This window comes from Episyrphus balteatus, chromosome 3 (genome assembly GCF_945859705.1).
Source record: "Episyrphus balteatus chromosome 3, idEpiBalt1.1, whole genome shotgun sequence".
In the NCBI taxonomy this organism is placed as follows: Eukaryota; Metazoa; Arthropoda; class Insecta; order Diptera; family Syrphidae; genus Episyrphus; species Episyrphus balteatus.
In genome coordinates this window covers 39533693-39561494 of record NC_079136.1, presented here as the reverse complement: position 1 = coordinate 39561494, position 27802 = coordinate 39533693, and the positions used below count along the sequence as shown (strand labels likewise).

The window sequence follows — 27802 nt, the reverse complement described above, 5'->3', positions numbered from 1 at the left end:
AAAAAATAATAAACAGACTTTTCTTAAACTTATACCTAGGCATATACATAAATACATAAAAACATAAAAACAACAAACAAAAGAATGGCAGCTAATTAAAATGAATAAATAATAATAATAAAAAGAAAATCAACAACTTATTCCTTTAGTTTGTGCTCTTAATATCCTTGTTCGTACTCCTACCATATTGCTGTGAATAGCCCTGATACGCTAAATCTTGCTGATGTGATGGCTCTCCAAAACTAATACCATTTGTGTTGGTATTCTTACTATAATACTCTGTATAAGGCTTCGCAAATGATGGTTCCTGCCGATAGAAGGGGTTGCCATTGCCTCCATCAAAATGCTCATGATGATGATAGCTTGCCGAACCAATTCCTTGTTGACTATATTCTGGGAAATTGTTTTTCTGATTGAATAGTCCACCAAATCCACCAACACCGGTGCCCAAACCCTGAGGCCGGCACAATTTAAAGTAAGCAAAAAGTCCTGGCAAAATAATAGCAGCCAATCCGAGTATTTTTTTAAGTCCAGCAATGCCCAAGATGAAAGGCAGGAAAAGCAGAAGTTTCAATTTGAAAATCTTCAAAACCAACAACAATGGAATAAAAAGTTTCTTCAACTTTTTACGATCTATCAAGAAGATGAAAAAATAAAAAAAAAGAAAAATTGAAAGTTTTTTTTTACAAAGAGACAAGAAAATTTAATCTTACTTAAAAGAGGGGCATGTTTGTCTTCAATGACATCAAGCTCACTGTCGATATCTCCAATGAAACGCGCCTGATACCTTCCACCCTCGGTTATCTCTTCAGGCAATTGAACTTCCAAAGCGGTTGTCTTGATGAATCTAAACAAAAAATGAAAAATGAAAAGAAAACACAAAAGGTCATTTAAATTCTTTGCAAACAAGAAAGAATAATTGTCTTAGAAAAAGAAATCATCTCCCTAAAAGGATTTCGCTATCTTTTGTAGTGGTTTTTTCTAAAAAAAAAAAAACAGATTTCTTTTGACAAAAAAGAATGGTCCAGACGGTCAGAGGTCCTTTGAGTACACTTTTTGTTCAAAAAACCGTTAATTCAATTATTTTGTTTATATTTTCCTTTTTTTTATTTAAATTAAAAAAAAAATGAAATGGTTGAAAGGATTTGCCTAAGATTCTTGAAGTAATGCGATTTGAAACAGAATTTTGTCGTTGATACGACATGATTGTTAGATTATGGAGCTGCAGAATGAACATCTTGAGTCTTATTGATGAAAAGGTCCTTCAAAGAAGTCATTACTAACGTTCACACTGAAGTTGACATTGCCAAGGATACTTTTTTGTAGAGGCTCAAAAAAAAAAAGGATCCATGTCCTTGTGTAGAGGAAAACAGAGGCATAACAGAACTGGCAACTGACCACAATACATCAATTAAGGACGAAATAGGATAGTAGAATTCAACCTATAAAAGTGTTGTGTATCTAGAGGTATTCCGAACAGCATACATCATGTTGTCTAGTATAATGTGAAAAATGTCCAAAAGTTAAAGAAGATAAATGTTTTGAAGTAGGTACTCTTACAAGGACTATTCTACACACAACAAACATAAAAGAGATAGACTTTGTTACTTTTCTTTAATCACAAAAAAGTTGTTTTTTTTTTTTTGTAATGTGAAGACAACATAGAAGCACACATCAGAGATCAAACACGTGTAGAGAGAGTGTATGCGTGTTTTCTGTTCTCTCTTATGAACATAAAGTTTAAAAATGAAATTGGTATTTTTTTTTTTTTTGTTGGTTTTTGTTTTGAAGAAGGTTAACCAACCATATCTGAAAGATATTTTGTTGCTTTTTGAGGTTAAACTATTTTAAATGACAAGAACAAATTACTTTAGGCCGTTTTTCGTTTTTATAATATTTAATAGGAGTTTTTGGGAAGTTGTATAAAAAAGGGTTCGTCGTAATTATACACAAAATTGATGATTTAAAAATTATGTTTTGAGTTTAAGACGAATTCAAGGTTGAATTAAAATCAATTTGAAATTTTCAACAACAATTTTTGACTTTGGAAGTCAAGGATTTCACACGAACGAAATTTTTGCAAATAGAGATAGAATACTTTAGATGAGTCATATTACTGGACGAAATTTCAAACTTGTACTTTGCGGTGCAATTTTCCGCCAAACGCTTCGCAGGAGCAAGATTTTCATTTTGTTGCTAAATTCAAATCTTTTCAAGTTGTTGAAATTTTTTTTTAAGTAAACGTAAAACATACAGCTATGAGTTTGATAAGTTTCAATAGAATTTTTTGACAGGGTGTTTCAGAATTTCGTCTTGAAATTATTTTTTTTTTTTCGTTTTTGCTTCTTGCAATGAAAGCAATTTGTTGTAAAAATATCAATAAAGCCTTTATTTACTTAAAATGAAGGGTTTCGTAATAGGTGTTATTTTTCAAGATTTCGTTATACAGAAGTGCCTCTGTAATATTTGATGAAAATTCAGCAAAAATGATTTTTTTCTTTGCTATGCACCACAAAACAACAGATCACTTGCATTTTTAAGCAGACAATAATAAAAAAAGCTTTCGAGTTTTAGCTATAAATGAATAAAAATAATCTTTTTAAATAAAAAAGTCACTTTTAAATTCAAATCGGCAATAAGTAGCACCTGATTTTTTTTAGTAAATACATATTTCAGAAATGTTCAAAGATTAAATCTCAATTGCATTTAGCCCATGGACTTTTATGGTATATTTTATAACTCAACTCAAAATCAAACAAATCTTGCAATATTGAAAAAAAAAAATGGTTCATAATTGTAATTAAAATAGTATTCTCTTTTAAAAGGTTCACTAAAAAAAAATATTTTTGAACTAGGTTTTTATAAGAGTAACTGAAGCAAATTATTAGGGAACCCTGCCGAACAGCTCTGATTTTGACGATTTTTTTTTTCAAACGTAGGTAATTAAAAATACTTTAAAGTCTATAGATTAAAAATTGCCGGTGTTGCCGTATTGTTTTTTAAAATTAAAATTTATTTTTTTTTAACAAAACCATTTTTTTTGCTTAAATTTCATAAAACAAATGATAGCAAAAGATTCTCTAGGTAATTTAAGGAAAATATATAAAAGGCAGTAAGGGACAATCTTCCATCGTTTAAGCGATAAATGCAATTTTCTAACATTCTGACCTCAAACACAAAAAAAATATTTTGAAAACAACGGCAACATATACAATATTTTAAAATACATTTTTAAAAAGCCAGAAGCTCATTCTTATCTCTTAAAATTAAATTCACTAAATTTAATCAAGACTTTTTGAAAAAATGGTCCTCAAACTCAGAATTCAAAAAAAAAATGTTATTAGAAAAATTTAAAATGACTTTTTTCCAAACTTTTTCTAATAAAATATGAATTTATTTAAAAAAAAATTTTTGGCCATAAATATTATCAGTTGAATTTCGAAGCAAAAAAGGTAAAATATACCACACTTTTGAAAAAAAAAATGAAAAATTACTTCAATTTCAATGGCTTTTTTTATTAAAACTGAATTTTTGCATTGAATTAATTAATTTTCTCAAAGACTGTGGTAAATTTTTGCTATTTAACTTTCAACAGTAAGGGTTATTAAATGAATAAAAAATAATTTTATGTTAAGATGTTAAACTTTAAAAAAAAAAAATAAGTTACATTTTTTTTTCAAAACTTTTATTAAAAAAAGTTCTTCGAAAATGAAATACTTTTTAATTTTTTTCATAAACCGTAATACATATTGACATTTCCTTTTATAATTTGAAATCATAATAAATGCGGCCAAAAAAAATTTGAAAATAAATGCATTTTATATTACGACCAAGTTTAAAAAACGACATGTTAAAATTTTTTCAATAATTTTTTTTTTTCAAAAATCTGAGTTCAATTACCATTCTTTCAAAAGCCTTTCATTCAATTAACTTAATTTTAATTTTACATATATGACTAAGCTTCTAGCTTTTAAAAAATGTATATTTGAATATTGTAGGTGTTGCCGTTGTATTCAAATATTTTTTTTTGTGTTTGAAGTCAATTAATAAGAAAATTGCATCTATCGCTTGAACTATGGAAGATTGTCCCTCACTCCTATATATTTTTTTTCCTTGAATTTCCTAGACAATCTTTTGGCATCAATTAATTTATGAAATTTAAGAAAAATTTTTGAAAAAAATTTGTTTTTGTTCACAAAGATCTTCAATTAAATTTAAAAATTCAAAACGGCAACACCGGCAATTTTTAATCTATAGACTTTAAAGTATTTTTAATTACCGACGTTTGAAAAAAAAGATCATCACAATCTAAGCTGTTCGGCCGGGTTCCCCAATATTGCCAATTTTTGAGCTTTAGTTACTCCACTAGATGTAGAACTCTTAAAATATTCATAAATCAATTAATTAATTAATTTGATTTAAAAAAAGGAAACCTTTTTCTACCTATATCCTTGCAACTATGTACTTTCCTAAGCGGGCTTGAGGTCGTTATTGGAATATAATTTTTCGTCGACATGTCGAACTTGTTTAAGTGCTTCTTTAAGAGTAATAAGTTATCTCTTTTTTTAAGTTGTTAAAAAAATAATTAATAAATAAATAAATAATAAAAACCTTCAAAAAAATAATTTGTTTTATTTTTGTCCGAAAATTTTGAACTAAATTTCACCAAATAATTTGGTGGGAGTTAGTTAATTTTTCAAGTGGAATTTATGTTGTCGTGGAAGTAAGCTATGATAGGATCATATAATGTGTGGCAGAATCATAATCTCTTCTACATATGTTAAAATGACGACTTTCTTCTTGCTTGCCCTGCCTTTTACTCCCACACATAGTTCAGGTTAAAAAGAAACCCACAGTCATTTGTTTGCTTTTTTTTTTATAAAACCTTGGTAGTAGGTGTTGTTTAAGATCGCGAAAATGGAAACTTTTTATTTTTTCATCCTCTGCAGGATTTTGTATTTTCTTTTTTCTCTTGACTTAATAATAAATACCGAATAAGGGTACATTAAATATTCAGCTTTTATGATGTTAAGTTTTTAGACGAAAGTTTTTAATTCTTCTTAATTCGTCTTTAGAAGTCCTGCAAATGCAGTTGTATAAGCAATATAATTTCCTTTAATGAAAAAAGTAGTGTTTACGAATAAAAATTGTCAAGTAGCTACATTTAAAATAAACAGAGAAGTCTTGACTTTCTAGTTCTCATAATTATCTACGGTAGCAGTACAAAATAATCCTGTCCATATTATACACACTGCTGCACTGTTGGCATGCTTTAAGTACTTTTCTGAATAAATTATATTATACTTTGCTGAGCTCTATGTGAATATTTTGGAATTATATAAAAGATTTTGTTTTTAATTCGAGGATTTATGTCTTTTTCCTTTTAGAAGTGTCTCAAAACAACATTTACCTATGCTTTTATCTTTTAGCAAATAAAACGCAATTTAATTTAATGCAGGATTTTAAACAAAAAAAAAAAATGTCATTCAAGTTGATATTATTATTTTTTTTTATTCACTTAAAAACAATAATTGTGTCCTTAGAAGAACCTATCTTTTTCAAAGAAGAATACAAATCCTTTCAGAAAATAAAAAATAAATTTTTTTTTGTATGGATAAAAACCCATCTCTTTTTTTTTTTTTTTCTTTTCTAAAGAATTCTTGACTTTTTGAAATATAATAATCTCCTTGGAAATAAATAGCCAACTACTTGACACTATAACTTGTGTGCGTTTGTCATTTGTTTGTTTCTTGTCCTTTTATGCACTTCAGTTACCAATATTTATTACCTATTTCACACAGAAAAATAAACAATTCTTCAAGTGTTTTGGTTAAGTGGTTATTGCATGAAATGTATATATGCGTTACACAAAGGAAAACGCCTTAAACAATTAATTATCCTTATATACGTATATAAACATCCTATACAATCTGAAGTAGTTGATGTCATTTATATGAAGAGGAATTGAATTTGATTAAAAACATGCACAAGCACATTCATCATACTCGTGTTAAGAACTGAAAAAGGGAAAACATTGTCACGAACACAGATTTAATGAACTTCCTTCATTAGGATGTTATTTAAAGAGCCAGATTATACCAACATTGTCAACCAACCAGTCTGGTTTGTGGTTCAATGCTTTTACTAACAGAAACTGAGTAAATTAAGTGATTCGCAAAGAAAATCAAAACTAAAAGGATAAAAGTTGTTTTCCTTTCTGATTTTCTCGTAAACGGTTGCGTCAAAGTAACCGTTAAAACTTTACATTATTTACATTATGTTAAAACTTTCAATAATTTTCAAGAAATGTATTGTTCGATTAAGCAAAATAACTCTTTTTTTTTGATAGTTCAATTCTTTACCCTGTGCGTTACCCTGTGAAAAAAACTGTAAGTTACGCTAATTTTATTTAATGCACCTCATTTAGTTGGGGGCATGTTGTATTCCTTTAATAAATGATAGCAATTGGTTAGGGCAAATTAACTAAACAAGTAAAAGAGGTGCGAGTTTTTATTGCGTTACCACTGAGTTACAGCATTTATGAGACAAGTATAGATGGAATTTTTATTATTCTTATTTAGAGTTTTTATGCTAACAGTTTTGACAGTGACATCATTTTTGCTATTAAATTTGTAACGCAGTAGAATCAGATCTATTTTTAAGTTATAAAGTTGAACAAAATTCAAATAAAATAATTAAATTCAGATTATCTATTGATAAATTTTCCAATCTAGTAGAAACAATTTAATAAAAAATAAAAATTATTTGTTGGTTAGATACTTCTATTACTAAGATTATCCCTGCGTTACTTTTTATTAACAGTTTTTCTTAAAACATTTTTGGTAATATTTGTCTTCCTTATTTATTAAAAACGTCTTCTTAGCTTCTTACGTTGATTACGATTTATCATCTTATTTCTTACGGTTTTAGAAAATTTAAAGTTTGTAAGTAAGTATGTATTTGGTAACGTTTATAAGAAAGTATGTATATTTAGTAACGCAATGATATAAACTATTAAAAAAAATGAACTTTTTGAAAATCGTTATAGCCGGTTTAAAAAAATCAATTTTTACCTATGTATGTATAAAAAGCATCTAATATTTTCCAAAAAATTTGGTACCTATACCATCTTAGCTACACTGAGGGAAAAGTCACCATAAATCAACGTAAAATCAATGAAAACCACATTGATTTAACTATTATTCGAAATGATTTTGCGTCGAAGATGAAAATTTTAAAATCAACGTGGAAAAAAGGTTAATTTTTGATGGTTTCGTATCGTAAAGTCACATAAATCAAAGTAGTTCATCTTTGAAACAAAGAAGTTTCAACTTCAATTTATTTTTTCCCTCAGTGTATTAATCAACACTCAAAAACAAAATTTCCAAAAAAATAAAAAAAAAAATCAACGAATGCATATTTTGAAAATTGTGTTAAATTTAAAATTTTGGTCTTTTCTAGCACAAAAGTACCACCATGGTTTTTTTCGCTACTGTTACTTTTGGCCCTCAAACAAATTTCAATTTTCCCTCTTTAAAATCACCCAAATTTGTTAACTATCAATTTTTTAAGAAAATTGCACAGAAATAGCAGTAAAATCGGTACGGAACGTTTTTGAAATTTTTTTTTTATCTTAAGTATTTCTTTTAAGACCATAATTTGCAAAAAATTTCATTATCAAAACAAAAATCTTTTCAAAAACTTACCTTTCAGCCCTCCTCAATGCATATTTAACCAATTGATCCCATTCGCTATCAATATCTCTAGGTTCTGATGAAAATTCAAATGGTTCATTAAAAAGTGATCTTTGTTGTGATTCTGGTGTCCTTACAACACGAGCAAAATCTGAAAGTCTTAAAACAAAAAAAATGTATTCCATAAAAAAAAAACACTTTTCAAAAACTTTTCAACTCACGTATATGCTTCTCGAACAAATATCTCATCGAAACTATTCAATGCTTGTGTTTTGAAACACTCCGACAAATCACCAGTTAAACAATTTTGATTTGTCTTGGCAATGTAAGGATCGACATTAGCTCCAGTTCCCAATCCGAATAAATCCAATAGTCCTTTGCCTTGTCTACCACGTTCTTCACCAAAATTTGGAACTCCTCCTCCATTGTTATTGTTTATGTTGATGTTTTGAGGTTGTTGTTGTTGTGGTATTTGTTGTTGTTGTTGTTGTTGCTGGTGTAATTGTTGTAGAGGATGAATATTTGGACTTGATTGTTGATCTGGCAGCCGCAATCCGTCACCATCAATCAATGAAAACAGAGTTACCACCACAAATGCCAACGTAAACTTATTTCTTAGGTCCATTTCTAAAAAAAATAAACATGCAAAAGATATTATTAAAAATTCGTCTAAACCGGATTAAAGATACATCAAAACAAAACAAAAAAATTATAAATGAAATCTTTTCTTTTGTCAATTAATTAAAAAAAAAAAAATTATTATCATCAAATCTGTTAAAAAAGACCAAATGAAGCACTCTCGCTACTATTTTCACTTCGATTAATAAATTGTCGCGTATAAAGCATCACAAATGGCTTCAACTACAATCACCTGGCATACTTTCTAGAAATTCTATCTTTGGTCAATAACATCGCGCTACGCTATCTCTCGATCCCTCCTCACTGTTTGTCGGCAATGCGTCTGCCTCTAGGCCTTTAAGAAACGTCAGATTTCACTTAACTACCATTATCGTTGTCGTTTTAACGTCGCGCCGAGTTGTGTCGTCGATCTTCAGACTTTAAAGACTTGCATCCGAAATGGACCAGACACAACTTCATACTAAATTATTTGTAATTTATTTCTTAAAGTAAATCTGATGTACACTCAAATAACGACGACGACGACGACACTTGAAGGCTTTTAAAAGATTCTCCTCAAGACACATTCCATCAAAAGACTTCAAAGTTACACGATAAAGTTTCAAATAGATTTTTGCATACTTTTTGAAATTCTTTGATATAGAAGTTAAACACTAACAGACTTTGTCAGAAAAAAATGCAAAACTTTTTGCTTGTTTTTTTTTTTTAACAACAAGAACCCGGTTTGAAAGAAGAGATAAAAACAAAAACAGATACAAAAAAAGAAACAAAAAAAGAGAATATAGAAAATAAAATTTTTACTTCACTTCACTCACAAGCATTTGTGCTTTGGCTTCGATGCCATGTGGTAGTCTTCTGACCAAAAAAAGTTGTCTTAACTCGGATTGAGGCCATCACCACACAGGCCCGCACAATGCAGCGCAGCAGTACAAAAAGGAAAAGCAAAAAACAGTGAAAATAGTGCAGAAATCCAAAAATGTTTAAAAAAAAAAATGCTTTCAGGGCACGCATACACTATACACATTGTTGTCGTCATTCATGCGGTGTATCTGCCCGCATAAAAAAGTATTTCTAGCTGGGGTGGATTGGAGTTTTTAAGGGCCCGAATAAAAAAAAAATACTAATCGCTTTTAAACTAATTTATGATTTGCAGTGTACAATCACTATAAGAAACTATGTACTTAAAAAAAGTGGTTGCTACATGATCAATTTGAGATAGCCTATTTTGGTTAAAAAAAAATATGTTAAGTAGTGTAACAAATAAGATCCAACTTTTGAAAATAAAAAAAAATATAATTTACCTAAACGTTTTCGTCCCACTTTTTTTGCAAAAGAGTCATTTTTTGACGAAAATTTTGTACAAAAGCGTTTGAGCTTTGATATTAAAAATCTAACAAAATTTCAAAGAACACTTTTGAATATTAAAGATACATATATTTTGGGAAATGTAATTTTCGTTTTAATCAATTTTTTTTTCGAAAACAGGTCTTTGAATGTTCTTGAAATTTTTACCCTCATAAAGAGACTTTTTTGTGACCACTTTTTTGAAAAATCGTATTATTTTTATTTTTTCTTTGCTGCCGTGTGTGCCGACAGAGGGTTAAAATTGTTTATTGTACAAGAATTTAAAGGTCGTACTTCGTTTCAAGGAAAACAAATTTAATTTTTTTTTTTCATTTGGGTAAAAAAAGATTTAGAAAATTTAATAAAAATATTTAAAACTCCAACAAAGTTAGCATTAAAAAGAGAGGAAATATGAAAAATGCATTTCCGTTTCTTATGAAAACCGTAACTTCAAAACACCAACATTTCAAACGGCTTGGGAGTACAAATTTGAAATTCGTCACAGTATACCTACTTTTTTGAGACATGGGAACTGCAAAGCTATGTACAAAAAAACTTAAATAATGATTTTTGAAATCTCTTTTGCTAAAATTTGTTTTCGAAAAATATCGTGTTTTTAATAAAAACCGACATGGCGATGATGTAGAACTCCAAAAAAGTGGTTTTCGTCATTATGGAACTCTGTAAGTTTTTTTTTTTTTACATACTATTTAAACCTTTAGAAGAAGTATCGATAATAAATAAATTTGATAGAGTCAGTTGGGGTAAGTGCGCGCACTTTTTACTTTAAGGCGAAATTTTGAAGGTTCTTTAAGAGATATCAGCATAATGTTTTTTAGATTTGATAAACCTATACTTTGGGAACAAGAAAACACAGAAAAAAGTTTTTTAGTTTAAATATTTCATATGATTAAAAACAAAAACCAAATGAAGTCGAAGTGCGCACTCTTGCCCAAAGTCAGGGTAAGATCGCGCAAAATCTTATGTAAGAGCGCGCACATAATTTTAATAGGAATCTTGATAGTTTACGGCAACTAAATGTCTTAAAACTTAATGTTATACTTAGTTAAACAAAACTTTATTTCAAAACTTTCAAGTTTTCAAATGAATGAAAATGTTAATGAAAAAACAAATTAAGTTCAAATACAAAAACTTAAACAAAACAAACAAAAAAATATTTCGAAAAATTAGAAGATTACGGCCTTTCTTTTTTGGAATTCATGAATAACAGCCTTCGTTTTTCAAAATTCAAGTTTCAAATGTTTCTGTCCTGTTGAAAAAAGAAAAGTTTAATATGGGGAGAAGTGCGCGTTCTTACCCACTGAGCGATCTGACTCTACAAAGTTTATGTCTGATTTTTCAACTGTTCCTATCTTTTTATGAACAAGTTCCACAGAGCCATTTTTGTTTTTCAATTTTGTACTTTCTTGTCAGACAAGAGAGAAGTTCATAAGAAACTTTTTATATAAATTAATTGTAAATTGAATTTAAAATTATCAGAAAAGAATTTGGAATGCAAAAAAAAAATTAATTTTCTCGTTAAATTTTTGTTTAAGATGTTAATTTAAATTTTTCAAAAAAAGTGTTTTATAAATTTATTTTTTTTTCTTAACCGATTTTTATTAATTTTTTTTTTTTGCCAAGTGTATCTTAACACAAGAAATCATGTTAAATACATTAAATTCTAAGCGGGCTTTAGGTCTTTATTCAATCTCAAATCTTCGTCGGCGTTTCGAACGTGTCTACGTTCTTCTTCAAGAAATATACAATATCTATTTAAATTTTAAGAGGTTTTTTAAGATTTATTTATTTTGGATGCTTTTTCAATATTTCAAAATTCAAAATCTTGAAAGAGACATTCTAAACAATCGAAATTTCAAAACATTCGAAAATTTAAAACGTCTTTTTCAAGCCCTTTGAGTTTTTAAATTTTGAAATATTTAAAATTAAAAAAGCATCCAAAACCAACAAAATTAATCTAAAGAAACCTCTTAAAATTTAAATAGATATTGTATATTTCTTGAATTCGAACGTAGACACGTTCGAAACGTCGACGAAGATTTGAGATTAAATAAAGACCTAAAGCCAGCTTAGGGAATAATATTTTAAGAAAAAGGTCACGAAGATAGAAATTATTCAAGTTTAGTACATTTTTGGACCTTAAAATGTTTGAAAGATGTGTTTTTTATTTATATTTTTCAAATTTGATTTAAAATGTATTAAAAAATGAATATGTACTATTTGAACATTTACATCAAGTTAGTGCGACGGAATTCTGTACAGTGTATTTAAATTTGATAGTCAGCAATTCCAATTTCAGTATCATCATCTCTTTATTTAATTCAAAATAGAATCAGTATTTTTAGGTTTCACACAAGACCAAAGTTCCTATTTAAAACTCAAACAAGGTACAAGAAAAACAAAAGTGAAAATAAAATCTGTACCTATAATTTATAAGGGTTCATAAAAGTACATTTCTTCCACCCACTTATGCAGTACAATTTCCAAGGATTTTATTTCTTCAACCTGGTCTGATGATAATTTCATTTTTCTATTGATGTGTAAAATTAAGATGGATGTGGATGTTTTGTTTATATTATCAAAAATCTATTTTTATCTTTTAAAAGAAAATACCTTATCTCTGTCGAATTGAAATATTTATTTTCTATTTCTTTTTTTTTTTAAGATAAAACGTGGAATATATTAATTTTTCATGAAAAAAAAACAAAGCATACATTTTTTAAATGTCAAATCGTACAGAAAATAAGACATAAATTAAGCATCTTGTTGAACGTAAAAGGGTGAGTGAATTTTGAAAAGAATTATTATTTTTTGTTTTTGCTCTTCGGTTTATAGATGGCATTTCTTGTCATCCAAGTTGAAAGAAAAGAAAAGATTATAGAGATTTTTTTTACAAATTTCAGGTAGAAATAATGAACACTAACTTAAAAGTAGAAGATGACATTTTTCCCATTTTTTCATTAAATAATTTATTATAAAAGTATAAATAGACGTCTGACTCCCACTTTGTTTTTAGTCTTAAATCAAAACTTTTTAAAATCTTAGAGCTTCAAGGGAAATACAATTTAATTTCTTCTTCATAATAAGGAATTTTTGGAATTTTTTTTTCGTCGAAGGCTTTGATTTAAAAAATAATTTTTTGTACATAAAAATTTTCAAACATTTAAAAAAAAAAGATGTATGTCTTTTTAAGAAATGATTTTCTTTTTCATGAATTCAGTTGAACATAAATTTTCAGAACTATTGAAATAATCGTTAAATTTAACTGAATAAGAAAGGTTAGAAAAGAAAATTCAATTTATAAGGAATGTCATAAATGAACTTTCTATTTTGTCAGTTTCCCAGATAAAATAATTTTAATTAAGGAAATGAATGAAAATTAACATGAAAAACCAAATTATTTACTGATGTATGTCAAGAACTTTAAAATATGGTTCGTAGTTAAAGAGGCACATAAGTCATAAAAATAATTAAAAAAAAAAAAAAACGTTTAAAATTATTAGAAAAATTGAACAACTTAAATAAACTTTGCATTAACCATACTCTCTCCATCATAATCACATGTCAAACGCAAAGTTCAAGTATCACTCTCATCAAATAAAGATAAATTTAATTCTATAAGGATATTCTCAGAAAATTCAACATTATACATATTTGACAATAAAATAGATTTGTGTACATAAATATTTCATTTGAATGTCAAATAATTCAATAGAATAAAAAAAAAAAAAAAACAAATTCAAATTTTTTTGATCTGCATTTATCTATACAACATACATTTATGATGATGATGGAGCTTTGCAGATGACAGGACTCTTCAAAGAGATAAATCAAATGGAGATACATGAGTTTATAAAATGTTCTTCTCATGAAATAATAAAAAAATTGATAATAATACAAATCAAAGTCATAAATATAATTAAATGGAAAAGAGACTTTTCTGGGAAATACTTTATTCATTAATGTTCTTTTTTTTTTTGGGTTGACATTTCGAAAACTGCATTAAAAAACAGCATCGATTAAAATTAGATTTATATGATTTGACAGGGCAACAATTGTAGGTAACAAATGAGCTGTTTAAAAGTGGAATAAGTCCATTTTTTTATGTTTAAAGATATTTTATTGTTTTCGTTTTTAAGTGTTTAAAAATAAAGGTATAAATGTTAGGGAATTCAGGTAATGCATTTTTGATTTACAATACAATCAAAATTATTAAAATACTCCAAGACATTTAACGGGTTTTCACCCCCAAATGGACTAATACCACTTGCATTCATTATAAAAAATATAACAATAAAAATTATTTCAGTTTAAGTCCAAATTTTTGTATAATTATGGCTTTACTTATTATATTTTTTAACTGTTAAAAGTAAAAATATATTAAAATTTACTTATTTTAATGAATAATCAAGTGATTCATTTATTTTGTAATAAAATTAATTAATTAACTATTTCTATCCATTAATAGACATTTAAAATACTATCAGAACAGTTCATAAATTAATGAACTAGTACAGGAAAGATAGACTTTTTCGTGGAACGAAATATAGGACGGCTGAATTTTTAAAATCTGAAAGAGGGGTATTAGAAAAGCTTAAGTTCTGGTTTTCGGGACGCCACCCCCCTGGCGAAATCCGCCATTTTGAAAAACGCGAATCGCTCTATACCTCCAAAACTATGTGTCCTAGAGAAAAAGTTATCAGGACAAAGTTCTTGGAAATTTAATTATCCTTTTCTTTGTAGTACATTATTTTTCTGATCGGGCAATAGTTTTTAGGTTATGTTGTTTTAAATTTTATTTTTTCGTTTTTTTTTTAAGTTTTTATCATTAACGGTTATAGTAACATAATTTTTTAAACAGTAAAAGTTATAGACCATCAAATTTCCAATAGTTTGGTATATTTTTGAAAGTCATGCGATGTATGAGTCGAAAGTTATTGATCTGAAAACTATAGTCTAAGTACAGGAAAGTTAGTAAAAAAAAACAGGCATTTTGTGGAACGAAATATAGGGAGGCTGATTTTTTCAAATCCGAAAGAAGGGTATTAGAAAAGCTTAAGTCCTGGTTCTTGGGAAGCCAACCCCATGGCGAAGTCCACCATTTTAAAAAACGCGAATTGGTCTATATCTACCCACTTAACTATTGGCTTGACAGAATAAGTTACTTAAACAAAGTAATATAAATATCTTTTCTTTTGCATTCACTTTTGTTCTGCGTGGACAACACTTTTGAGGTTATGTTGTTTTATTTTTTCGTTTTTTTTTTTTAAATTTTTCTCAGTCTCTATGATAAAACGTAATTTTTAGCATCATTTAAGTTGTAGAACATCAAATTTCCATTAATTTGGTATCCTTTTGAAGATTATATGACTTTTCAAACCAAAGATACGGAATAATATTTCAATATTTTCAAAAAATATATAATAAAAGATGAAACTTAATATTAGCTGCGTTCCTTTGGAAATATTTATCTACTTTTTAGTACTTAAAGCTGCTTTGAACTACTTTTTCAATATAGCAAAAGTAGTTCAAAGTAGTTTTAAGTACTAAAAAGTAGATAAATATTTCCAAAGGAACGCAGCTATTGTGATACACATATTTTGTTTTTAGTCAAACATCCAACTTTTATGATACTAAAAAATTTTGTTTCTATCATAGAGACTGAGAAAAATTAAAAAAACAAAAAAAAAATTAAAATAAAACAACATAACCTCAAAAGTGTTGTCCTCGCTGAAAAACAGTGAATGCACAAGAAAAGATATTTATATTACCTACAACTTTAATTGGGTAGCTTATTCGGGCAAATCAATAGTGTAGCAGATATAGACCAATTCACGTTTTTAAAAATGGCGGATTTATTAATGCGGTTGGCATCCCGAGAACCAGGACTTAAGCTTTTCTAATACCCTTCTTTCAGATTTGAAAAAATCAGCTTCCCTAATATTTCGTTCCACAAAATGCCTTTTTTTTACTAACTTTCCTGTACTTAGACTATTGTTTTCAGATCAATAACTTTCGACTCATACATCGCATGACTTTCAAAAATATACCAAACTATTGGAAATTTGATGGTCTATAACTTTTACTGTTTAAAAAATTATATTACACAGAGAAAAATATGACCCGCTTAAAACTAACAGATTGCCATATTGTTTTACCGTCCATACATTTCATAAGGAAATCTTATTAAAATCAACGATTAATAAGGTTTTTTTAAGGAGATTTCTTATTATTTTTATAGAGAAAATCTTATTAAAATTTGACTGAAAAGTTGTTTTTTTTTTGCAACTTAGCACTAGAACAAAAATTGCCATCAATATTTTCATGGCACGTTGGTTCAGGTGGTAAGGTGGGCGACTAATGATTTGAAGTCTCCAGTTCGATTCCCAGCCTGGTCTTCGTTTTTTTTTATTTTTTTGCAGATTTTAAAACAATAAGGAAAACCCGATTGTTTTAATAAGGTTTCCTTCTTGGATGAAAACCATAGAGAAATCTTATTGTTTTTGTTCCATTTTATGTGGTCTATTTTTCTCTGTGTACTATTACCGGGAATGATAAAAAATTAAAAAAACCGAAAAAATAAAATTTAAAACAACATAACCTAAAAACTATTGCCCGATCAGAAAAATAATGTACTACAAAGAAAAGGATAATTAAATTTCCAAGAGCTTTGGCCTGATAACCATTTCTCTAGGACACACGGTTTTGGAGATATAGAGCGATTCGAGTTTTTCAAAATGGCGGATTTCGCCAGGGGGATGGCGTCCCGAAAACCAGGACTTAAGCTTTTCTAATACCCTTCTTTCAGATCTTTTTTTCGTAACGAGTGAAGTGATTTTTCCAAAGTGATTATCTGCAAATTTATTTCAAAATGTTATTTAAACATAAAAATAAAAAGACAACTATTTGTCATGGATGGGACACGTGCAAATTGGTCTACAAGAAAAGAGATTTTTAAGGTCAATTCAAAACCAAATCTTTGAACATAGCTATGATGTAATACAATAAATTGAAAATATTAATTACTAAATGATGTCCGAGAAATTTTCTGTAATTTGTAGAAACAAAATTTTATCATTGGAACATATATTTTTATAAGCAAAAAAATTGCAAATTCATTAAAAAAATTATAAACGCATACCTAAGGAAAAAAATTAAAAAAATTCAATGTTCCGTTCAAAATTCTGCTTTCAAAATTCTGTTTTACAAAAAACAGCGCGCATTTTTTAACATTTTCCAAACCCTTTTCTAATTTTTTGCAGAATTTTGTAAAATCATCATCTCGCAAAATTATCTGCTTCTTTGATTACTTACCTACATAATTTGTCATTTTTTAAATGCATATTAATTTTTGTTTTATAAATGAATAAATTTGAAAATATTAAGAAAAGGTTTTTAATATTAAACATTTCCGAAAATAACTAAAAATTTATTAATTTATCAAATAAAGATGAATATTCAAAAATTTGAATAAGAAAAGGAATATACTACATCGGTTCCAATTAGTATACATATTTTATTTGAAAGAAAATCAGTATATGCATTTCAAAAAATATTTGCGACACTTAAATAAAAAAATTTAGGAAAGTACCAATGTTGAATTACATTAATGAGATGTATTTTTCTTTAGCCAGCGCATATGCTGTAAAAAAAAAAAAAACAGAATTAGCAGAATTTTTTTTGTTCAAATATAATGCTGGCAGAATTTTGAAAAGCAGAATTTTAAAAAGCAGAATTTTGAAAAACAGAATAGAAAAAAAGCAGAATTTTGAAAAACTGAATTTTCGCTGAAAAAGCAGAATTTTGAAAAGCAGAATTTTGAAGCCAGAATTTTGACCCGATCCCGAATTTTCTTGAAAAAAGCAAAATTTTGAAACCCAAATTAACTCAGAATTTTGACCCGCTCCTTTAAAACTCAATTTTTAAAGAAAACTGATACGTTCCCTTTGAATTTCATTCTGTTTAAATAAAAATATATATTAATAGAAATTGCTGACGTGCTTAAACTTTTCAACTAAAAATATGAGGTAGGTATATTTAGGCTTTTTACCTAGAGCTTCTATAATCTCAAAAAGTAAAATTTACATTTTTTAATTCAAATATATCTGCAATGTACGTACATACATATGCTGTCAATAATTAATCAAATACATTTCATTTCGGTTTTCAAAAGGATTTGCAAAGAATTTATATATTGCGTTTCGTATCATAAAAAAATAAAATTGCAATATTTGCATTTCTAGGAATCAACCATTATTTTCCATATCAAATGCATTATTAATTTACAAATGAATATTAGTAATCCTTTGTTTTAAATCTTTTCCAATTTTTGTAATAGTTATTAGTTTTACTCATTTTTTGTTTTCAGTTTATGCTGATAGTTGCGAATAAAATTCAAAATATTACGTTTTAGAAAAAAAAAAAAAAAAATGGCTAAAATTTAATCTATGGGATAAAATTTCAAATTCAAAATCCTTCTCCTAGGAATCCAATTCAAATAAAACGATTAAATTGGTGTTTTTTTTATATGACATTAAACACATTCATCCAAATTCACATATATTTCTTTTTGGTCAAATTTAACCGACTTGCTAAACTACTTTCATATCCCTACTCCATCAACAGCTGCAACTTGCATCTGGAATCTTGTATCTAGAGTATAAATATTCAGTTCTCCTTCTCCATATAACTTGACACACTTGGTACCATTCTCAATCGATAGTACGTTTTCTGTATAAATTTATTGACTAGACTAGGCCACAGTCTAAACTAAATCAAAAATCTAAACATGAATTGTAAACACAAGTTCATGGGTAATTCAAGATCACGGATATTTTCATCAATTTTACCAGATTCAAGCTATAGCTTAGTGGGCAGAAGAAGAAAAATATACCATCTTTCTATTTATTTTTCTATTATTCACAATTGTACCATCAAGTTTTATCTTTCAAAGCTGAGCTGCTGGCTGTGTTTTTTGTGTTTGTTGTTCAAAGTCACGTACAACTCTCACTTTCTTTCGTGTTTTCGTTCTTTTATTGATTGGTTTGTTGCTTTTTTTTAAAAAAAAACGAAAAGAAGAAAAAAAAAACTTTCTATCTTTATTTTCTAGTCATTCACCTCAATTTGATGTCTTGGTGTTGGTTGCGGGTGATGTTTAAATTTATTTTACAGCATCACACTTAATTTCCAAAAAAAAAGAAAAAAAAAACCATCGATGTTAGCCTTAAGCTATTATCGAGCTAAAAATTTAACAATCAAAATCCAATTCCGATACGAAGTGGATTTTTTTTTTTTTGGTGTGGGACTTTATTCTGTAAATGGTCCATTAAGAAAGGAAAAGTGAAATCTGTGATTTTATATCAGCACTTTTATATTTTACTTTATTTTTGCTGACCAATATTGGTTATGTTTTTTATGTTATTTGAGTTATTTCAACAAGGAAATAAACGTGCTAATTGGATTGGGGTAAAAATATTTTCGCACCATTTTTGTCCAGTTTTGCTGATAATTTACTTTTTCATTTGAGGAAACTGAAAAGGCAAAATTTTTGACATTGTATAGGAGTTGTTTCATTTCAAAATGCTTTTGAAACAATTGATATTAATTGTGAAAACTTGCCATCAATAAAAAATGAAATGCAATATTTTGCTTTTCTGATTTTTCCATCAAAATATTTTTCTTTTCTGAGCATTAATATTATATTTTCAATACAGCGTTGTCTTGAAACCTTACAGGACCAAACTTTATGCGTTCAAACTTTACGAGTGTAAAATAAAGGTCAACTTTTTGTTTTGGTTAATTTATTCACATTTTAAAGGTTAGAAGATTTTTTTAACTTTTTTTAACAAAAAAAAAAGTTTTTAATCTCTTAACACACTTAACCCACAAAATGTGATGCAGAAATCCAGGATTAAAAAAAAAAAAACAATAAATTAAAAAGTTCTCCACTCAATTCATGTCAACTAACACTAGCCGAGCTGATACAAACAAATTTTACACCCGGTTGTTAATCAATCAATGGACAGTGCTGATTCCGAAAATAAGACAAGTTTTTCTCTACCAGCTCTAGTTTTTAAATTATTATAAATTATTATAAATTCATATACATACACATTCATACAAATTTTGTTTTATTTAATTTTCTTAGGGCCAATTTTTCAATAGTCAGTTAAACAGTCAGTTAGTACTTATTTAACAGTCAAATAAAGCTTATTCCTAGAAAGAAGACTATTTGCTTCTTTCAGAGACGAATAAAAATTACTCTAAGGAATAATCTCAACAAAAATAATGTGTCAATTGTCAAAGCTGTTTTGAAAGAAATTTCCATAAAACAAAAACAATTATGAATAAAAATGACGTTTAATTTTGAAAATTTTTGAATTGGACATTTTTTTTTTGTTATTCTGTAGAACAGCTAACTGGGTGATAGAAAAATTCAATATTGTTATCTGATTGCTTATGAGTCTAATAATTTTATTCGTCGAGCAGTTTACTGATTGTTTATTAGGGGATTGAAAAAAATCGGCTCTTAGTTTAATTTTTTTGCTAAATTACTGAATCTAAATATTATTATTTCCCTAAATAATTTTTGGAAAATTTTATAAAGTTTGAAATCGCTGGCTACTATTATCTTACAGCAAAAGAAGCAGAAATAACAATAGATATTCAATAAGTGATTTTGACAAGCCATCCGGCTTCTGTTTGTGCCTCAATTTGCACAAATTTTCACCGTCAAAACGGACATTATGAGTTTGGGATTTGCCTCAAATTTTCAACACATAATTTTTATATACATAATTCTAAAAGCAATTATTTGTTTTGTTTTTTAATACCATGGAAAAAATACCAACCTCCCATATGCCTATAGCAATTTTTTCGAAAACGGCTCTAAAGATTTCGATAAAAACAAAAATATTACATTTTTGGAATAGGTGTATTTTTGGGGTTGGGGTCAAATTCTGCCGGGATCAAAATTCTTTTGTCAAAATTCTGCTTTCAAAATTCTGCTTTACAAAATTCTGCTTTCAAAATTCTGCTTTTCAAAATTCTGTTTTTCAAAATTCTGTTTTTCAAAATTCTGTTTTTCAAAATTCTGCTTTTCATAATTCTGCTTTTCAAAATTCTGCAAAAAGTAAAAAAGGGTTTGGAAAATGTTAAAGAGCGTGCGCTTTTAAACATTTTCCAAACATTTTTTAAATTTTTTGCAGAATTCTGTAAAATCATCTTTTTGAAAAATTATCTGCTTATTTGATTACTACCTATATAGTTTGTCATTTTTTAAATGCGAATTAATTTTTGTTTTATAAATGAATAAATTTGAAAATATTAAGAAAAGGTTTTTAATATTAAACATTTCCGAAAATAACTAAAAATTTATTAATTTATCAAATAAAGATGAATATTCAAAAATTTGAATAAGAAAAGGAATATACAACATCGGTTCCAATTAGTATACATATTTTATTTGAAAGAAAGTCAGTACATGCATTTCAAAAAATATTTGCGACACTTAAATAAATAAAATGCACGACTGGGGTCGCACGTACTTGCTCTTGCAGCTCAAAGCACTTTTATGTTAGTCTACTTGTAGATTTTAAAAGCTGGATCTAAATTAAAAAAAAATTGATATTGGGGAAGAGCCGACATTTAGGGCAAAATTATGTTAAATGAAGAAAAACATTTTTTGTTATTTGACTTTTTTGAGAAAAAATAAAAATGCAGTTTTATTGCCACTGCTTTAAATATTACGTATACAAAGTTTAATCAAAATCGTTAGAGCCGTTTTCGAGAAATTCGTAATATCGTATTTTTTTTTACGTTCTAAACGAGATATAAAAAAACAAAAAAAAAATCAACTTTCAGAATTCCATAAAAATCATCTGTACCAAATTTGAAGAAAATCCATCCACCCGTTTAGGCTGTGGAAATGTGTACAGATGGACGCACAACCGCACAGACGCACAGACGCACGGACGGAACTGCGAGACCCACTTTTTTGGAATTCTCCATCATCGTAATGTTGGTTTTGATTAAAACCTCAATTTTTTTTCGACACGAAACCAATACTTGCCCTATAGAGCAAGTAAAAAATTTAGGAAAGTACCAATGTTGAATTACATTAATGAGGTGTATTTTTCTTTAGCCAGCGCATATGCTATAAAAAAAAAAAAGGATTAGCAGAATTTTTTTGTTCAAATATAATGCTGGCAGAATTTTGAAAAGCAGAATTTTAAAAAGCAGAATTTTGAAAAACAGAATAGAAAAAAAGCAGAATTTTGAAAAACAGAATTTTCGCTGAAAAAGCAGAATTTTGAAGCCAGAATTTTGACCCGATCCCGTTTTTTTGATGAAAAAAAAAATTTGAAAATTTTTTCAATGTCAACGAATTTTACTGTACAATATAAATCATATTATACAAAATTTTCAAAAAACAAATTGGAATTCAAAAATATGAGAATTTTTTTCAACAATTTTATTTTTCAATTATTGTTTTTTTTTTTATTTTTGGTTTGGGTGTTGATAAACAATCGTAACAAAATGCAATGCCCTACTATTTTATTTAAAACATTTTATTGAACGACTCTAGAAATGTTGATATTTTTTTTCAAAAAAGGTCTCGAAAGGACTTTTTTCTTAGTTAAAATTCATTTATACGTTTTTGCCTTATTTACTCAACATGAAAAACAAATTAATTTTTAAATTTTGTTTTTAAATTAGCATACCAAATTTTTATAAAATATTTTTTTTTTTAAATTTAAACAACTTGCCATTGATTCTTATGAAATTAAGTTACTATGATCGGTTAGTGGTCAAATTTTTACATGTTATTGCTACCAATATTGTGAAGGGCTATCGTTTTGCGGTCAAATTTCATAGGTACGAGTAATTGGATTCTGTGAAGTTTCCTTGACATAGAAGCTTAAAATATCGAATTAGTAAATGAATTACTAATTTATTTTAATTATTATTTATTAACAACCACTTAAAAGTAACTAGCTCATACATAGTGTAAATAGCCTAGCTGCGAGGACTATTACCTAGTAAATTAATTATTTTGTTTCATAAATAAAAGAAATCAGGAATAATATCATTCTGGACACTGTGGTGTATGTATACGTACTTTTTAAGAACAGTTTTGATAGAATTAATTTCCGTCCTTAAAAATAGCTATTGAATTGTTTATGCATACAGTTATGTATGTTTAACTCATTTTGTATTTGAAAAAATTTTGGATTTGAAAGAAACCTAAAAAATTAATGAGATTAGTTCATAGTGAGTTGCAATAGTCCTGTAAGTTTGTTTCTGAGTCCATTGTAATAAGGTAATAGATTGTGAGTGATCAATTGTTTCCTGCTGCATGAAACAGATGAACAAGCTTCATAATTTTCATTTTCAATCGAAAATTAAAAACAAAAAAAAAAAACATTTCACGATTTCTCGGAATACAGTTCCCATAAACCAAATTAGAAGAAAGCTACAAAATTAAATGATTTTTTTTTTCTTCTAACTTGCCACTAGCCACTTTTATTTCAAAAATAACATTTCAACAATATTCGTAATAAATTAAAAGAACTACCTTTAATGCCCTCCGAGAATATAAAACCATACAGTTAGTGATTATTTAAAAAGACGAAAACATTTTAAAGTAAATGGAACCATTTTTGTTCTTAGCTGAGATTCCATAACAGAGAAAAATGCTTTTTTCAATTGAAAAGCTTATTACCATTTTCAAAAAAAAAAAAAAAAAAAATCAGGGAAGTGTGTATTACCTTATACCTCTTATTTTGCAGTCACAAAAAAAAAACACAATTACATTCTTAAACCCAAATGCCGCAAGTCATTTAAAGGAAAAAAAAGCATTATGTGTAAATAAACACACGTTCTTTTCACAAAGGTACATAGCTAACGTTCCTGGCACTTTACATTCAAATTAGCAGCATATCTTGAATATTTTATGAATTAAAGTGTGTTGCTTATATACGAATATAATTCCACGCAAAAAAAAATATTTAAGCTCACCAACCCTCATTCACTTCCATGACATTTTGTTATAAAAAATAAAAGACACTCTTTCTAATTTGCAATTTAAAATAAAACTGAAAAAGAGTCGAAAAAAAAGAAACTGAAAAAAAAAATTAGGATTTCTCTCTTAACCCATCCCAAAAGATTATGCCACAAAAAAATTTATTTTCTTATAAAGGTTACCCAGCAAATGTATGGAAATAAAATATAAAAAGCCTCAGAGTATGCTAGAATTTGTAAACTTTTTCATCGCAGTCTTCTACTTTGTTGAATTAAAATTCAAAAAAATAAAAAATGTCAGTTATATTACATTTATGAGGAGTTCAGTATTCAGCTGTTACTGTCACAACCTCTCGCTAGGATTATGGAAAACTTCATATTTTTTTTCACTTGCTTTTAATTTTTTTTTCTCATCCTTTTTTTTTTTGCTGTTGTAGATCAACACGAAAAAAAAATAGAATGGAAATAGCCAGGAACCATTCACAAATCTTACAAAAGGAATATTTTCCTTGCTTTTTTTCATTTTTAATATATAGAGATGTCAACCCTTTGTCATTTTTGTATCACAGAATTACTTATATTTTTATTATAAGGTCGAGATTATATATTTCAATGAAATATTTAAACTTTTTATCCAATTCAAATTGTATTTTTGCCAAAGATGCAAAAAAATGTAAGGTGATTGTATAAGATACACTAGTGGAAATAATATGCATACAGGAGGAGCTGTCATATATCATTTTTTTCAAAAACCCGAAATGCCATATTTTTATCACTTTAAGAAAACAAAGAAAATAAAAAAAATATAAAATTAACGGAACTCGTCATTTGACCAAAATTAATATGATTTTTTTTTAAACGGCTCTAAAGATTTAGATTAAAAAATACATGCATATCCTGTGTACTGAAAAAAAGGCCCTACTTTAAATTAAAAAAAAAAAAAATGTACAAGAACGTTTCAATGTTAAAATAAAGACGAATGAAAAAAAAATAATTTAAATTTTTTTAAATCAATTTTATGGAAAATAATTTTTTTTTAAGTTTTGGTTGTTAAACATTTTTTTTTAAATCTATACCTATGAAAAAACTATTTTTTTAAAAACGGAAACGTTTCTAAATTTTTTTGTTATACAAGAAATCTTATGGCATACTTTTTTTGGAAGCCAAATAAAGTTTATATTGTTATTTTAAAAATGTTATAAAATTAAATTAAAATAATTTTTAATGTATTTTTAAAAATCTTTAGTATTTTAAGTAAATTTTGACATGAGAGCAAGAACATGCAACCCAGTCATGTATTTTTTTTGATTGCATTTATCTACAAGGAGAAAAATAAGGCACTTTTAAATAAGATGATGCTCACTTTAAATATCATCTGCTAAAAATAATAAGATTTCTTATTAAAATAAATAGAATCCGTTTAAATTCTTTTAAGCTCAATTGCTCAAGTGCTCTGCATGTACATACTAATTGATATTAAATGATAAAAAAAAATGTATGTGAAAATCTGCAGTAATGTTTACAAATAAGTTTTTTCGCCAAATGGAACAGCGAGCGGTGGTCAAAAAAGGTGGAACCTTAAACCTTTGAAATTGTATTGCATTTCTTTTTCAGAGTGCTCTTATTTTGTACTTAAAAATTTAAGCTAAAATAATCAACTCATAGTTAAAAGACTCATTTTTTATAGACTTCATTATGGCATTTTATTTTTATAAGATCCCACTTTTAAACAAAAGTGATTTAGATAGATTTAACCAGAAAATGTATTAAATTTAAGTGTCCTTCATTTTTAAATGAAAATTAACTTTACATTAAAATGTCTTCACATAAATTAGCCTGATTTGACATCTTAACATATAATGGTTTTGTTATTTTAAATAAATGGATTCTTTTAAATAAAAATACTAAAAAAATTAAGAAGATCTGTCCGTTTAATTTAATACTTCTTGTCAAAAAACCATGCTGAAATCTTGAAATGGAAATGCTGATCCATTTTAGTTTACATTATAAATTAATTTAAAATTTTTAGTTATGTCTATCCTTCTTTAAAATCACAAGTTTTTTTTTTTTGAAATTGAAAATGGAATTCATATTTCATATAATAGCCACTCAATAAACCATAAGAAAGTATAATAAAAAGAGTATAAGTACATCAAGAAGATTGAAACATCTGCATTGATATTTGATGTGGAACTTTTTAAACCCTAACCATAAACAGAATTTTGTTTGTTGTTTTCCTTGTAAGGCATACTCAGAGTTGAAAAGAAAAAAGAAAATAAAATTGTTAAAGGAATTTTGTTTTAAGGTATGGATTGTTATAACTTTTTGTTTATGTTCAATTAATAAGCGATTATGCATGTTTATCCAGGTTAAAGGTAGTCGGTTTTACTTTGAAACTTTTTTACAACTTTGTTATTGACAGGCTCAAAAATTTAAAAACATCTTCATCGTTATGAAAACTCGAGAAAATTTTAATAGGTTTGTAAGTCTTGAGAAGACAACCATGTTATTAAAAATTTTGGTACCTTTTATATGCTTCAATCAGATTTTATTGGATTTTAATTTGGAAAAATGCAATGTTGAAAAGTAGAACAACAATCATTTCAACATCTTAAATTTGGGAACACGAATCAAAGTTTCAAAAAAATGTATGGGCTCTTTACAAAAAAATTAATTTTTCAAAAACATTTTTATTCTTTATGAATCCAAAAAATTGTATTTTTTGAAAATTTTATCACAATCCGTTTTCCAAAAATTAATTTGGACTGTATCTCTTGATAAGACAAAATTAAGGATATCCTGTTTTTTATCATTATTTGCTCAAAAAAAAAATAAAATTTCTATGCCTCGAAAATCTTTATCAATTTACATGGACATTTAGACTTCCCCCGAAAACTGTTCTTAAATCACGAAATCACAAATTGTTATACATAATGTTTAAATTCTCAAATTCACACTATTTTGAGGTTTTTGTCACTTTTTTCTTGGTCCACTATCTCTAGTAAACTAGATTGTTACACATTTCGTTAACCAAATTTTTGTGCAGTTTTTTTGTTTAAATTTCATATTTATTATTATTAAATCACATTATTTCACTTGAAACTTTCAAAGATCAAAATTCGTCCATAAAATTATATTTAATCTGCATTTAAAATTTACCTCAGCCGATTGCGTGTGTCCTTTTAAATTTAACACAAATTATCTCACAGCTGGAGTCGTTCACACACTTCTTCACCTAAATTCAAATCTCTTACTGGGTGCCCTAGCTGAGTGGTCCAACAATTTATAAGAAATAAGATAATAATTACACAAAGAAAGAAGCCAAAAACAACCCAAGTTAAAATCCAACCCTACCACTATTATTTTTGCATCCATCCAAAACCAACACCTTGAGAAAACCCCAGTTAAGCCTTGAGATTACTTTTACGTTGCCAGTTTTTTTTTTATTTTTATTTTTTATTTTGTTTAGCTCCTCTATATAACATCTCTCTCGAATTGAATTTTTCGCTCCTCAAACCAATGCAAGCCCAACAAAAAGTCTGAATCATTGTCATTTGCGGATTAACCCAAAGTTGGGCAATCCTTCGAAAAAACACTCACCATCGACCGACTTTGGTCGGTGCTTCCTAAGAAAAAAAAATCAAAAACTTATGCAAGGAGAGCGAGAGACATACATTTTGAGACATACTCCATCCGCAGGCAAAGACGACGACATCACAATATCAAAAGTTGTTGTTACAACAAAATTAAATCCATAAGATACTATTACCGAACCGAACCATATTTTCAAAGTGCAAAGTCAAAGTTTGTTCAACTACATTCACATTATTACAATACGACGATGACGACCCCATCATCATGATATTGTGATGTGATAGTTTGAGGCAGTAAAAGCACTCTCCAACAATTCCACGTTCGAGGGCTTTAATATTATTATTTTTTAAGAAAACATGTTGGCCATTAGCAAGTCCGGTCTCCGGTATTAATGCGTTTGTTGCATAACTTTTTTTTGTTGGTAATACCGACACCGAGCCGGTCGATTTTATTGTATGTTGTGAGTGATGACGATGAGGATGACGCAT

General features: G+C 27.5%; 1 protein-coding gene across 1 annotated transcript; it reads right to left on the bottom strand.

The window, feature by feature from the left end:
• Positions 1–124: 124 nt before the first annotated feature.
• On the bottom strand, positions 125–27802 carry LOC129914945 (uncharacterized). The gene is made up of 5 exons (XM_055994396.1): positions 27490–27802; positions 7916–8321; positions 7707–7853; positions 714–847; positions 125–633 (listed from the first exon to the last, which is right to left on the bottom strand). Exons 1-5 carry the CDS (start codon positions 27800–27802, stop codon positions 146–148), a joined length of 1488 nt encoding a protein of 495 aa, XP_055850371.1. The 3' UTR covers positions 125–145.